At 45.0% G+C, this 16028-nt stretch overlaps 1 protein-coding gene across 1 annotated transcript; it reads right to left on the bottom strand.

The window, feature by feature from the left end:
• Positions 1-4160: 4160 nt before the first annotated feature.
• PPP1R3G (protein phosphatase 1 regulatory subunit 3G) lies at positions 4161-5023 on the bottom strand. Its single transcript, XM_088525664.1, has one exon. It carries the CDS (start codon positions 5021-5023, stop codon positions 4169-4171), a length of 855 nt encoding a protein of 284 aa, XP_088381790.1. The 3' UTR covers positions 4161-4168.
• Between the last annotated feature and the right edge of the window lie 11005 nt (positions 5024-16028).

Here is a 16028-nt window from a genome sequence, read left to right as displayed (position 1 = left end):
ACAGTTAAACCTGGATCATGTCCCCAGCCTTCATGCAATACTTCGGGCTGCATCCAGATGCCAGGGGATTCGATGGGAGCAGAGTGCAGCCTTTTCCAGTGGGGACCAAAAGCCCAGGCTTTAAACAAAGCAGTAGTTGTTTGCGTGCAAGTTTGTAGTTCTTGATGACGCTAAATTTAAGTTCACAGTACTTTTCCGAAATCACATTCTCTTGATTAACTTGGAGAGAAGAATTTAAATATAACCTGAAGAAAATTTGCTAAAGCAAAATTTAATTTTGGTCTCCTTCACAGTTAACAAGTAGAAAGATTCAAATATATTAAAGTTTTTGTTTTTATAGAGACCTATAAAATCCTTGGTTGCTGTTTCTCCCTTAACCAAGCCCTTAGAAACTTTAGTCCTTAGAAATAAGAGAAATCTACATAAACTAGGAACCGGCAGAGCTGGGGTTTTCCCATGAGTGCTATCATTTCTTATTTCTTAAGTTTGGGAGGAAGCAAGGTAGGGGGTTTCAAGCACAAGCCAAAAGACCTGCACTGAATCTTTACAAAATATTAAATAAACAATAATGCAATCAAACAGAGTGTTCCAGTTAACATTTCACTTCTGGGAACCTTCTCTTTTTAAGTTCTGTTCAGGATTTATAAATATTTTAAATATATTTCTTTGCAAATCAAGTTCTATCCACGCAGTCGAACCCTGGCAGCCGGAGCAGCAGCCCCATGCTCTGTTCACGCTGAGCTGCGGGCATTCGGCGCACTCACGGTCCAACCCTGAGTTTGACACTGATGTCCCATCTCATCTCCGGTACGGGGCTGCATTTCTGCAGCTCCCAGGCACCTCATCTGCAAGGACACAGACAGCTGTCTTGGCAGTCTCTGAAAACTGCTTTGGAAATCTATTCTTATAGAAGATCTGAAAATATAAAAAACTCTATTTAAAAAATGAGTATGTTTAATTCTTACATAAGAAACTATCTTATTTTTCTTTCACAAAAAGTGCTTCTTAGGAATAAGAAAAAAATAAGCATTTTACTTGTTATCAAACCACACACAAAAATAGTTGTGCTTTAATTATGACAATTTGCAGGGTTTTAGGTCCACACCAGTTTTCAGAAGGACTCGGGAATCCTTTGCTGTTTTGTTTGTGCAAATGCTTCTTGTCTTCCGCGTTTCAGTTCCCGGCTCTGAGGAAACCACACAAACGCCACGCTTCCTGGATGGGGAGGCTTCACGCGCACGTCCCACGGCGTACAGCACACCAGGGCATATTTCCAGCCCTCTGTAAATAAGCTTGGCCAGCCGTGACTCCCTCAAGCACCAGTTCTGCACCTCTCCCTGCGCCCTACACAGACCTCAGAATCTGACTGGTGTTTAAAATGCCATTTAAGGAGAGCTCCTTTCGCTCCTCACTGATCTATCTGTGAAATTTTCTCCTTTTTTTGCAGCACTAGTAAGCAAAACAAGGAGTAGCAAATGGGCTGGAGTAGTTCAAAATACTACCTAGTAAATTAAGATCCTTAATGCCCTCAGCATCATTTGGGAGTTGTAAGGGCACACCATTTCATAGCTCTATCTGTCTGAAGAAAACTCAAACCAGATTATTCCATGCAATATCCTATGGTATTACACAGTAATACACGGCAATTTTAAAATAAACTGGTTTATAGAAGTAATAGAGCTCTCCACTGTCCCTCAAAAGAGTTGGGCACTTCCATGCTTTTGGAGACGTTACGAGTGACCTGGAAAGCAACAGCAAGTATTATTTTTGTTTGCATGCACAAAGTCTTTACTTCGTGCATTTTCAAAGCAATTATTCTGAGCACAGAGTAGCTCAGAATTTTAACCAAGATGCCTTCTAAAGGAATTAAAGACCCCTTTAGACATTGGCCATATCTTCATGCTATAATCTATAGGTGATGTTTCAGAAGTGCGTGCATGGGTGCTGCTGCAGGAACTCTCTGCTTCTCATACTTTCCCCAGCGAGCCCCCTGCTCCTGTCTGTGATTTTGTGACAGCTCTCTGACAAGACAGGTTATCTAAACACTTATTTTCAAGTAAAGGAAATTTCATAGAAATCCAAATTATTCTAGCTGTTCATAATGGGCTTTAAAATGTTTTAGATTCTTAGGGAAAATGAAGACCTAAGCAAACATGCAATGTGTTCTGTTTTTAGAAGGAAGATAATCTTTCAGGGTCTTTCTAAAGAATATGCTTCCAAAGGTCAAACCTTTTGCAGCATTATGCTTATGTCTCATTATCTGTTTCTTTTCCACCCAGAAAGCTAACCTGAACTTTGAGATACTCTATCAGAATAATGCAAGCAGATTCAAGCTGTAGAAAAGTAATAATAGTTCTACTGAATCCAACTTATTGCCCACATGTTGCTAGTACTGCCCATTGCCTACTGCTAGTAAGGCTCCCTACACACATGAGATGCCTGCTGCAAGGCCACACTGGGCTCTCACTTGTGGCACAGTTTGCCTTGTGGCTCTGACCTGACCCCAGGCAGCTTCGGTCACAGCCCTAAATGCTGCTCATGGACTTGCAACATTCATCACTGCAGTGAGACCTGCCAACCGTTTGCCCTGCCTCTGCACTCCGCAGACGGAGAGATGCTCTTTACCAGGTTAGTGCAGGGACGTGATCCGCTTGTGACACTCAAGATGATCCAGGTGCATTTTGCCATATAGAACATACAGGAGAAGGTTTGTACCAGTTCGCTTTTCAGCTTTTTAAAGCCTTTTTCACTTCTTATTCTTACAAAAACAAAATTTATTGGTACTTTCCAATTGATTTTGGATTTGGGACTCTCTTAGTGTCTAATGCCTTGGTGTGCAATGGAGTAACAGATGGGAGGGCTGTAAATGTGTCCAGTTATGTGTCCTCCTGTGTGCTCACAAACTCCTCTCCCTGCAACACAGATACTAAAAATGTTACATTCCTGTTGCCACTAAAACATGTAATGCACAGGCATTACACTCTCAAGAATACGGGTTATAAAAGATGTGGCAACATAAGCTCATAACAGAACTTTCCAGATAAGTTAAATTACAAATTCTTGAGCAGTGTGATACAAAATGTAACACAGGGAGAGTTGAACTGGAGCATTTGTTTTTCCTTCCTTGGTGAGGATACCCTCCATGTATCACACGGTCCTTCCTCAGTGAGAAAGAAGGTCATCTCACGCCATCACCTCTCACCAAATAGTATGAAAATAGATACCTGCGGGCACAATCATGCTGCCTATTCACGATGTGATACGGACACCACCTTCCACTTTAGCGAGTGCTTTACTCAAAGGTGCTACCAAAGTACTAACAAGCTCAGCTCCAGCAAATACATTAACTCCTCTTTCGCCTCTTCCCGTCTTTGAAATGGAGGTGAGACCAGGAAAACCCGAACTCAAATCTGCAGCGAACAGTGTGTGCAACTCTACCTCGTGTGCCTTATGCTAGCGCTGGCTACTCAGGTAAGCGAAGTTAAACGCAGCTTAAGATCTTAAAAAAAAATGCAAACAACAAAACTAAAACCACTACTTAGCGTCCTTGTTCTCTCCCCGCAGAGAGGAGAAGTCTCTCCGGCCGCAGCGGTACGAGCCGACAGCCGCCCCCGCCGCGCGGGCCGATCCTACGGGCGCGCAGCGAGGGCCGCAGGACGCGAGGCGGCCGCTGCCGGGCGCGCCGCAAGCCCCGGCTTTCGCTTTCCCCGGAGGAAACTCCCGTTCCGGGCTCCGTCCTCGCCGAGCGGGGACGGCCAGCCCCTTCTTTAACCCTTTTCGCCCCATTCCTGCCTAGGGGCGGCCCGGGGGGCAGCGGCGCGCGGGGCCTCGCGCGGGCTGCCCCGCCGCCCTCCCCCCACGGCGACCGTTGGCCTCCGCGCGCCGCCAGCCAACGGCCGCCAACGGCCCCGCGCGCCCGCCCGGGTGCTCCGTGGCTCTTTCTTTTGCAAACGAAGGCCGGTAGCTCAAGCTATAATTCCAACGGCTGCAAGGAGTCCCCGTCGGGGCGGGCGCCGGGCTTCCCGTCCGAGCGTCGGGCGCGCCGCTCCGCGCGGCCGGTTGCCTCCGAGGGGCCGCCCGTGCCGCGCGCCCCGCTGCCCCGTCGGGAGACGGGCGGCCGTCGAGGCGGGCGCTGCTGCCTGATCACGGCTCCTCGCCCGCGCCGGTCTCAGCAGAGCGGAGCGGCGGCCGCGGCGGGGCACGGCGCGGGGGAGCGGCGGCAGCGCAGCGTGTAGTTGCGGCCGCCGTTGTTGTCCCAGTACTCGCCCTGCTGGCTGCGGTAGCAGATGGCGAAGTGCAGCGCGGAGCCCTCCTGCACGCTCGGCGGGACGCTCAGGGAGAAGCTGTAGCGCTCGGCGAGCGGGTCGGCGCCCGCCGGCGGCGGCTGCGGCAGGGGCACGGGCACGGCCGGGGCGTCCATGAAGGAGAGCCACTCGTTGAAGGTGTAGCGCACCGTGACGGCGCTGGGGCCGGCGCAGGGCAGCACCCGCACCGTGCCCCGCACGTAGGCGGGCGCCGCGGGCTGGCGCAGCTGCTCCAGGCACACGCGCTGCCGCCGCAGCCGCTCGGCGCTCAGCGCCGCGCCCGCCGCGAAGTCGGGCACGAGGAGCAGCGCGGGCGGCTGGCAGGCGCCGCACGGCAGCCCCAGCGCGGCGCCCAGCTCCTCCGCGGACAGGCCCTGCAGGCGGGACAGCACGGCGGGCGGCACGCGCGGCTCCTCGGCGGCGCTGAAGTGCTTCACGCTGGCCAGGTCCAGCCCCAGCGAGTCCGCGAACTGCACCCGCTTCTTGCACTTGGCGCAAAAGTCCTCGCCCGCCGCCGCCTCCTCCTCCTCCTCCTCTTCTTCCTCCTCCTCCTCCTCCTCCTGCCGCGACCGGGCGCCGGGGGACCGCGAGCGCCCGCAGCGGCGCAGCTCCAGCTCCAGCAGCAGCAGCCCCGGGGAGGCGCCGCGGGGCAGCGAGGGCGGCCGCCGCTCCTCCGAAGGGGCCACCAGCTCCTGCTGCGGCCGCGCGGGGCTCGCCATGGCGCCCGCGGGACCCCCGGCCTGTGGCTCGGCCGGCCGGGCGGCCCCCGCTTTATGCGGCCCCCGCGGGCGGCCGCGGACGCGCCCCCGCCCGGCGCGGAGCCACCCGCGGGCGCCGCGCGGAGGGGCGGGCCGGGCCCTCCCTGGAAACGGCACTAAGGAAATAATGGGCAGTGGCGACGGGCGGGCGGGCACGTCGGCCCCGCGGGGGGCCCGGGCCGGCGTGGGAAGAGGCGCTGCGGGAGCCGCGCACACACGCGCGCCGCGTTAAGGCAAAGGCACAAGGCGCGGCTGAGGAGTAGGCTTTGTACTTTTCGTTGGGTTGTTTTTAGGCTTCTGCCCATCGCGTAGTATCGCAGATGCCCACGAACGAGAAAAGGCAGCGCGTCCCGATGAGGCAGGACGCCCAAGAACGGAGGAGAGCCCGCAGCGCCCGCAGCCCCCCGCTCTTTACTTACTTATTCATGATACGTCCATCGCGGGAGCTGCGACGTGGCGAGACTCACAGATTTTACAATTAAATTGCTACCCACTCTTCCTAAGTGAGGAGAAAAGCTCTGAGATACGAACTCTGGGACAAAAACCTAAAGGCAAGTGAAAAAATAACAAGAACAAAGAAAGAAAGAAAAAAAGCCACTAAATGCATTATCTTTTAAAAGGGTGGTTTCTTTTAAGCAAACCTCTTTGTTTTGTTTTCTTATGTTTTCCCATATTTGGTATTAGCAGTACCCTGCTTGCAGAAAATAACATCCCGAAGCTCGGGAGGGACACAAACCCTTTTTAGAAGGTCCATATATCCTCAGTGTTTCCACTTAACAATTAATACTCACGGAGGAAAAACAAAGTACAAACAACCATTTAATAAAGTCTTTTTTCCCTTTCTTTTCTGCAGCAGATGACATATTCAAAATAAGATTTGTTTATTAGTATGGAGACACCACTATCTGAGAGGTTTTACAAATTTAATTCCATACTTTGTGAATGCCATTGTTCTGCTTTAAGGACAATTTGCATGGCAAAAATACTACATTATTAAACTTCCTTTCCCTCCATTTTTTTTTCCTCAGAAAAGGCTAACTAGAAAGCATATCCACATAATGCTACTTTTTTTTTTCCCCTGAGGCAATACATCCCCAATATGGATTTTTTTTTGCATTTTGTTTGTTTTGCATGATTTCTTTTTTAGCATAAGTCTTGGTAGCCTTTCCAGTGCAAGTCAATACAGTTCAACTGAACACGTAGACAGGATTTCACAAGAGGATGAATGTCAGAGTAGCAGAAACATGAGAGAACAGTTGTTGTAGCAGACACTGCTGTTGTGATATTATTCCTGCTGCTGGACTGAATATTTGAACAACAAACAGTTATTTTGAGGTGTCAAATACTCTGACTCCCTAACTGCTGGCACTGCACTGGACGCATGCTAGTTGTTTTAGAGCATTGTAAGGATGGCAGTAAAGGACAGACGTTCTCATGGGCACCAGCTGTGCCAATGGAAAATATTACTAACCCCAGCTTGCCTTCGGCTGCTTGTCACCAGCACTGCGCGAGGCTGCTGTGGCTGCCAGGCTGTTGGCTGGACTGTTCCTAGAGGCTCACTCTGACCTAGTGCGACTGCAGCTGCAGTGCTGCCCTGACAGCTTTTTGAACAAACCAGGCTCTTTTTAATGGAAGCCTTTCTGCTACAGAGCATCTTCCCAAGACATTCAGATGAAGGAGGGTGGTGACAGTCTTCTCCGAATATTGAACTTTACAGAAAATTCATCAGTTTCACTATCACTCCCAGCCTGCCAGTGGAGACTAGAGTGTCATGCTGGGCCACTGTGCTACAAGTATTTATTTTCATCAAAATAGGCTAATACAGGTCCTTTCTTAGCTGTGCCTGGAAATGAGACACAGAATCACAGCATCACAGAATGGTTGAGGTTGGAAGGGACCTCTAGAGATCATCTAGTCCAACCCCCCTGCTCCAGCAGGGACACCTAGAGCCCGTGGCACAGGGTGGCATCCAGGCGGGTTTGGAAGATCTCCAGAGAAGGAGACTCCACAACCTCTCTGGGCAGCCTGTTCCAGGGCTCTGTCACCTTCACAGGAAATAAGTTCTTCCTCATCTGGAGATGGAACTGCCTGTGTTTCAACTTGTACCCGTTACCCCTTATTCTGTCACTGGCCACCACTAAGATGATCTTGGCGCCATTCTCTTTACATTCTTCCATCAGGCATTTGTACACACTGATCACATCCTCTCTCAGTCTTCTCTTCTGCAGACTAAACAGCCCCAGCTCGCTTAGTCTTCCCTCAGAAGATAGATGCGCCAGTCCCTTAATCATCTTTGTGGCCCTACGCTGGACCCTCTCTAGAAGTGCCACATCCCTCTCGTACTGCAGAGCCCAGAGCTGCACCCAATACTCCAGATGTGGCCTCACCAGAGCTGAGGAGAGGGCAGGATCCCCTCCCTCGACCTGCTGGTAACGCTCCTCCTGATGCAGGCCAGGATCCCACTGGCCTTCTTGGCCACGAGGGCACATTGCTGCCTCATGGTTAACTTGTTGTCAACCAGGACTCCCAAATCCCTCTCTGTGGAGCTCCTTTCCAGCAGGTCAACCCCTAATCTGTACTGGTGCCTGGGGCTATTCCTCCCCAGTTCATAACATAACCTTACCTTACGAACTATTTTAGGCTTATGGGACCTTGGGCAAAGGAAGAAATATGACAAAATATGACAAAATATCACAAATATGACAAAAACAATTGACAAAACAAAATCATTTGGACTAATAGAAATCAGAGGCATGTTAAAGGTTTGAGTAAAATAAGGCAGAGAAACAATGCAAATATTGATAAAAGTAATATTGTAGCAACTATACACATCACATATTCCCTATCTCTGCAAACAGGTTTGCAAAAGGACTACTATTCATAAAAATAGAGAAAATCAGTTAAGCCAACCCATACTGCATAAAAACAACTAAAAGACAAAAAAAAAAGAAAAAAAGAATTAAAGTCATCTGATTAAAGGGAAGTTTGGGATTTTTAGTGCTGTTTGCTAGTGTTCTGAAAGTGAGTGTAATTTGTAAATAGATAAATCTTAACAGATTGAAACAGACAACCAACTGATGCAAATTATCATAAACCCTGTAAGCCAAACCATGACAACGATTATTAACTAAAGAGTTATTTAGCGCTGTTTCCCTTTGGAATTTTCCAGAATCGATTCTCTTAAAAGTCTTGGGGAACCCCAACACTTCCCCGGTGGGAACTGCATTTCAGCCTGCTAAGCACTATTCACATTTGTTATTAAGGAAAATGTTGACATAAAAGGTTTCCTAATGAAAGGCAGACAGCAGATTCACAGGTAGGAGGTCTTCTGCAGTCCCCGCGGTAGGACCAGTGATTCTGACAGCCACAAAACACCCACACAATCAACACGGCTCCTTCGTGTCTTCGGCCCACTTGAGGTTTCTCAATTCCCTATCCTATTGCTCCATGCCCCCATGCTGTAATCAAAACACACATCTATCTCGCAGGACCATTTGCACCCTAATATGGCTACTGAATGACATGAAAAAAAAAAGTAAACACAGAAATCAGTGCTAAGCAATTCATGATACTGCTTTCCTGAATGTGGCTGTGAATACCTGGTATGTATTGCTTGGGTTTTGTTAGATCAAAGATTTCTGTTCACAGCTCTTTTTCCAAACTACAGAATCAGGAGTACGTTTAACTCTCAGAACTGCTTCCATTAACTTTGCTCTCAGTTGCTTCTGGACTACAGCTAAGCTGTGACAGCCAACAACAAAACCTACAGGGCATCCTCTAAGAGCAAAAATGTTTGTCACAATCATTTATATTGATTCTTATGACTTATGAAAGATTGTTTCAGTCCATGTACATACATACCAACAACTAGCTATCTATAATACAATACAATACTGCTTAAAGACAGCAAAAGCAAAGTTAAGACTGTAGAGCAGAATTTCAGTGAATGAAACAGTTCATGTAGTGGTGTGAAAAAAGGCTTGATTTTTTAAAGAATGTTAGGAGTTTCTACAGTAGAAAAAAAAGCAGCAGAAACAAGCACAGCTTTATCATTGCAAAACTACTCTAATAAGTAATCCTACACCCTAAAACTCTGAAGAGCATGAACAAGCAACGTGGAACTGCCTGATACTGCCTAGCACAGGAAAAGCAAAAAAATAGACATAATAGCCATTAACAATTAACAATAGCATTAACAATTTAAACCAAAAATTGCTAAAATAGCCATATATTAATGCAGGCATGTTCAATCCTCATCTTTATATTTCACTTGTTGACACAGTTAGTCGCACATGCTTACATTTCAGCACCTTCCATAGTAAAATCAGGTAGAAAAGAAGCTCCATCTGGTGGTGTGATTGATTGTAATTGTTTTTTTTATATTCATTTAGTTGAAAACACCTTTTTCTTCAGCAAAAAAATGACCGATAATTGAAGTAAGAACAGTTGCACAGAACAGTTGAGGGGAAAAAAAAAAAAAGAGCAAGCTAACTCATATCTAACCCATATCTGCACTGGATATTTCAAAGAATGTCTCAACAAACTACAGTGATGCTGACAGTCAGGTGATTTGACCTAAGCCTGCAAATCATTTGTGCAAATACTTAATTGCAAATGTATGAGTAGGTGCAACGTACGAGTAATTTCAATGAAGCGACTGCTTAGCCCAGCTTCAAGATAAGGTCCACCAAGCTGATGCTATAGAATGCATAAGCATTATAAAATATAAAGCTATTTAGCTAAATGCTACTAGATCTAGCTACTCTTTGCAGAGTGTCATGTCATTCCTATCTACTAATGCTCATTGAAGAATTCGTGACAATTTTCTCTTAAGATCATTTCTACTACCTAGCCAAAGTTTCTGATAAAAGCAAGTCTTAAATACAGGTATGACTTAACTGCTACTTATTCAGCAAAACGAGCTGAATAAAACGTGCTTAATTTATTCTTTTGTAGTGCCAGCATTTCAGATATTCTATATGCTATATTTCCCTAAATCTGTGCATTGCTGTTGCTTTTTGCATGCAGTAGAATTTACTATGTTACCCAAGGAAATCTCTGCTAAAAGACTGTTAAGTAAACAGAGCTGGGCACCCACCTGCTAGAAACGTGCCAGGAGTAATGTTGCCTGTTTAACCATAATGCAGCCTTTTGAAGTGTATTATTTTAGGTAGCAGCCTTTAATTACATATTCTTAAGCTGTTTTTCTATAGGATTGTCTCATTAAGCTTAGAGAATGGCCAGCTACTCAGTGTTTTTGCTATTGTTTTTCCCTGCATCGCTCAATGCATATCTGTACGCGATATTTATTGAACAATATTTCAGTCCTGTTCTGGAGATGCAGTCACATTTCCTCATTATATCCTCTACAGTGCTTAGGACTATAGTATCTTCAGAGCCCTTCAGAAATAGCAGACTACTATGAGATGAAGAAGTACTCCTGATTTTAGTGCCAGAGAGGTGAAATTAAAAAGTATCCTCATATTCTATGTGCTTATTTTGAATGTCTGTAAGTTGACTTTGGAGTTTGCTTATCATTATATAATATTTTACATGTGTTCAGAGCCTAGTTTCTTTTGATTCAGCTCTAAGTAAGTGCTCAGCATCTCAGAAATCTGACTGCTTGGCTTCTCAGGGCAGAGAGTTCGCAACATGCAATAGGAACCTAGTTAGTTTAAGCAATTTAGATAGCACAGCAAGGTGCCTGATGTCAGGAGCAATAATAAAATCCAGTCCTTAGTATTATTGTAGTATTCACTTACCAAAATGAAAAAAAAAATCCTTCTATTTCAGCAGTCTTTGCAATTTGAAGCAAATAAAGTCCAAGTCATCCAGCCAACACTATCCTGATTCATCACAAATCAAGTCTGTTATGTACATGGAATGGTAAAAGGAAAAAAAATAGTATGTGATCGTGGCATTAAAGCCATATCGGGAAAAAAAAGTTACCATGATTTATACCTACATGAATTGAGATTGCAAGCACAATAAAATTCTTTTAGACTTCTTGTTCTTAGCAAAGGCTTGGCACAATTCAGGACAATTTCCTTTATAAGCCATCTGTAGATAAGACACAGTTCACAATATCATACAGTAAATATTTAAGAGCGAGTTCAGCAAAATATGTTTCTTTTGCTGGTATCTGGACTACTAATATGCTGTAGCGCCGCTTCTGACTCCACTTTCATATCCAAATAAAACAAAAAAATAATCCCAGGTCTCCTGTTTCTTTTCTCGTTCAAACTGTTGAGACATTTAAAAGACTGCTATTTTAGTGATTTGGTACATCATTTACGATATCTCTATGTGTGTGATAGATTGTAAATGCAACCTAATGGTGCCAAAACCAAGGTGCTTTTTACTTGGTGAAACAGAAGGACTTAACTCATTTCACTGTGAAGTTATTTCAACGAGAAGTCTCACTGTAAGGAGTTCGGAATAATTTAGTTGAAAGGAGGCACTTTCAACATGAAGTGAACAGAAAGTTTTTCTGTTCTACATTACTCTGTTTGCAGCACTCAGAAGTCACCCATTCAACAAGAGGCTTTATACCACAAATAATTTAGCTGATGTTAGGGAAATAATTCCAGTTCATACTGCTGCAGATGAATCCAGAATATAACTTAGAATCTTTTAAATAAATTGAAAAGTGCAGGGTCTCAGTTTAATAACTGATTTCTGGTCCCTAATGTGTGTCTCTCCCACATAACACCTACTTCTAGACTAAATCTAAACCAGAACTTTCAACAAAGCATTGCCTGTCATCACGCTACTGCCATTTTACTCAGGGTACAAAGTTGACTGATAACAGTTGTGTTTTCAGTTCCCATGACAAAATCCCAGGGTTACAAAAAGGACTGTCTATATCTAGAATAATACAATAATCTTGTATTATTCTGTATAGAATAATACAATAATATAGAAGTAATTCTTACTTCTATATTATTCATTTCCTAATTATATAAGCAGTCCTACCAAAATCATTGCAAACTGAGCATCTTTCTTCTACACCTAAGAATAGCTCATCAGGACCAAAAGTGGCCAGGTCAATTTTAGGAAGCCTAGATTTGCAGTGATTTACTAATCAGACTGGAGTCACAGAGAAGAGCAGCCCAACTACCAAAGAAAATCATGAACCAATGAACTGAGTTAAAGTTTGAGAGCAATAGATTTCTCTTAATTATGAATATTGAATGGATTCAGTGATTAAATTAAATTACACTTTCTGTGGTCTTTCTGCATGTTTCAGCAGTAATTTTCTTTCCTCCACGTTACTCCTTTTTTTTCCCCTTTCTTTTTCCATTGTCCTTAAGATGCTTCCCATGTATCCCCAAGCAAGACTATTGGAACACTCTTAACTTCACACATTTCCTATTTATCCCTCTAAGTGAATAAAAAAATGTCATTTCCTACTCCTGCCACAAGAAGGATATGGAGAATTAAACGTACTCCAACTCTTTCCCAGACACTGTGGAACAACTTGCCCCAAGGGGCGTGTTGTGCCTCGCCACTGCCATAATGTGAACAAAAATGCATCTGGCAGCATGCAGAGAGCAAATGCACGAGGATTCCCCATCGCCACATGAGCACAAACCACGACCTCTTCATTAGAAAGCAAGAAGATGCAACAACTCTCCTTGAATATAGACGAAAACCACTGCTGCACTCTAGAAACTTGTAAGGTGAATTGCCCATCTAATTTACTAACCCACTTCAGCGTCAAAAGAGTGGGAGATTTCCCAGATTACAGTTTTAACTCTAAAAGAAATAGACTTTTTTTTCTTTTTTTTTCTTTTTTTTCTTTTCTTTTCTTTTCTTTTCTTTTCTTTTCTTTTCTTTTCTTTTCTTTTCTTTTCTTTTCTTTTCTTTTCTTTTCTTTTCTTTTCTTTTCTTTTCTTTCCTTTCCTTTCCTTTCCTTTCCTTTCCTTTCCTTTCCTTTCCTTTCCTTTCCTTTTCTTTTCTTTTCTTTTCTTTTCCTTTTCTTTTCTAAATTGAATTTAAACCAAAACCAGCAACTCAGTGCATTCAGTGTTCTTCCTGGCTTGAAAAAAGTGCTTTGGGAAACAGCTTGGCAGAAGATCTGTTTGCAGTCTCCTGGAAAGACCAGTCCAAGTGGGATCAATTTTACATTCACCACTGCTCTGAACATTTAGACATGGGCGTGTAAAAATAGGATACAAAGCTAACTTTCCACAGCTTCACTATCTTTCCACTTCCCTCAATGATGATCAAGTAAAATGCCATTTTCCAGTTAGTCTCAAAATTATAACCTAACAACGAGTCTATATACATTATTAACTCCAGGTAAACAAGGCATCACTGAGATCTGTTTGCTTCAGTTTTATGAAGTACTGATTACAATGGCCAAGGTTAAAAGATATAGGCAATTTTCTTTTCTTTTGCTATCAACCATACTCTCAAAGGGGAGAAAATAGTGACCAGAAATAAAAAATGCATGCAGTGAAGATACAAATCAAATTCAGAACACATATGACAAATGCTTTCAAGATGTGGATGCACACAACTGCCGGTATTTTCTCATGTAAAACTTTAATCGCAGAAAAACAACCAGAAGGAATAAGTTAGGATTCCTTTTCAATAATGGAACAATACATGAAAGAAATAGCTGGCTTTTGCTACAAGAAATATTCTCTATAATGTGAAGATCAGGCTCTTCTTTCCAAATTCAGTTATTTTATACAGAAACAGAATACATTTTTTACTAGTTTCAGGAAATATTTTAGATATCCTACCTTACTCCAAGCTATTACCATGAATTGCCTCAAGGCATTTCTTTTCCTTCTGACTATACCCTGTAACTCTCTTCAAATATGCAGGAACTGAATTGCTGTAAAACTGCATTACCCAGTCTCTAGTATGAAACCCCTGAGGAAAATTGTGATAGCTTTACAGGGACTAAGGCCTCACATTTCAATTCTGAAATGTACTTAAAAAAAAAACCTACAGAAAACTACACCTAATTACTCACAGAACTGTAATAATCGTTATAAAAACATCACAACTTACCAACAATTAGCACACCCATACGTAGCCCACTGCATGGCCTACTGGACTGATAAGTCCTTTTTTTTTTTGGAATGTACATCACTGTCTCCAGTGTGTTCTCTAAAACTCCTATTCTGTACAGACACATAACACACAAGAGGAAGGGCAGGTTGGTTTTGATTACCTGACAGGGGATGCAAACTGCCCGAACAGCCATGTGGATCCTCCACTGCTCCGCTGAGCCACGCTGAACTCTGCTCTTGGCAAGAGCCCTGAAGTGCTACGTTGAATATGTAACTCTGCATCTCGACTGCTACCATTTCCCTGGCACTTTTTTTTTCCCCACGTTTCTCTTGCTATTTATTTTTATCTCCAGCAGGAAGTGTAAATTACATGAGCATAGAGAAGCTCTCTCACACACACACCCAAAACCAAACACACAAACAAAACCTCACCACACGTGTAACCCCTCAACTCCACAGGCTGCCTTGAGCATGGATATATTTTCTCTTTGGGTCTCTGGGCTAACTGATCAGAGATATTGAGCTTTCGCCCCTTTCGCTGAACAGAGGCCTTCTGATCATCACAGCCTAATGCCTGTCTGCTCACGGCGATTTCAGCCTTTAGGTGCAACTGCCGTCACTCAAGTTGTGTCTTTACCATTAAGTTTTGTATGCTTTAAATTAGAAGATTACTATGATTACATATACAAAAGCAATTTTTGACTTATAATAACCCAATTAATCCAATTTGTATAGGCAGTGTAAGTGCCGAATTCAGACCTTTTCACAAATGTTAACGAGCCTGCAACTCAAGATGTGTGCTTTACTCACACAAGGGAAAGGATACAGCCACAGAGCTGATATTCTAGTAAACAAGAAACAGGGAATCATGTACCCAGAAATGAGTGTAACATCAGCCACAAAACCTAGAAACGGACAGGTCAAGATCTTCACAGACAGGTCAAGATCTTCACAGCTTAGCTCTCTGGAACTATTGCTGTCAAGTTAATATGAAAACCGAGGTCTAGGACTGCTAGCCTGATGGGTTTTTAGTGAACACATCTTGGAGATATGTTAAGTATTAACTTAAATATAGCCTTGTATAGTGCATATAAAGAGCATCATAAATTAACAAAAAAAAATATTTCCACTTAAAACTAAATAGGGGGACACAAAGAGACCAGGGGGACCAGGAATAGAATAACTCAAAGAAGAGGAAATTGTGGGACCTTCCTTATTCAAAACACAGCACGTAGAGAACGACCTGTGAGCAGACACGTTGCAGGCAGTGGCCCAGTCCCAAGGCACTGAAGTGCAGCACTTGCTAAACCGAGCAATCCTATTCAGTGTGAGCCAAAGTAGACGACCGCAGAAGAAGGCATGATCTTTTTTTAGGCATGATTTTGTGCAACTGCAGATGCTATTACAAACATGGCCAGGCTTTAATCAGATTTTCTTTTTTTCCCCAGTAGGAATTTAGATATCTTGTGTATCTCCACAGGCTCCGGATAGCCTCGGTTGGGGTTTTGATCAGGGCCCATGCCAGGGGGCTCCAGCCCCCTTGCAGCCGCGGGGCTGCCTCCGGCCTGCACCGCTGGAGCCACGGGGGAGCCCCCGCCCAGGGGATGCTTCCAGGTGCTGCCGCTCGTACTCCTTCCTCGAAGCCCGGATCGCAACCCCCGGGGGCGGCCATTTTCGGAACAAATCCTGCCCGTTGGGGGGCCGGAGCGCGCGGCGGCCCCGCCCCCCCACGCGGCGGCCCCGCCCCCCCACGCGGCGGCCCCGCCCCCCCCACGCGGCGGCCTCCACGGGCCACGCCCCCATCACCCCGCCCCACGGCGCACGCGCACTACTGCCCGCGCCTGCCCGGCGCACCACAGCGCATGCGCAGCCCGCCCACGGCCGGCGGATGTGACCTCACGGCCCCGCTCCTCCCCCCGCCCGTTCCACCGGCGCTC

Source organism: Tinamus guttatus, unplaced genomic scaffold, assembly GCF_059628265.1.
Source record: "Tinamus guttatus ecotype Peru unplaced genomic scaffold, ASM5962826v1 Tinamus_guttatus_pri_ptg000232l, whole genome shotgun sequence".
Taxonomy (NCBI): domain Eukaryota; kingdom Metazoa; phylum Chordata; class Aves; order Tinamiformes; family Tinamidae; genus Tinamus; species Tinamus guttatus.
This window is presented reverse-complemented; position numbering and strand designations above follow the sequence as displayed.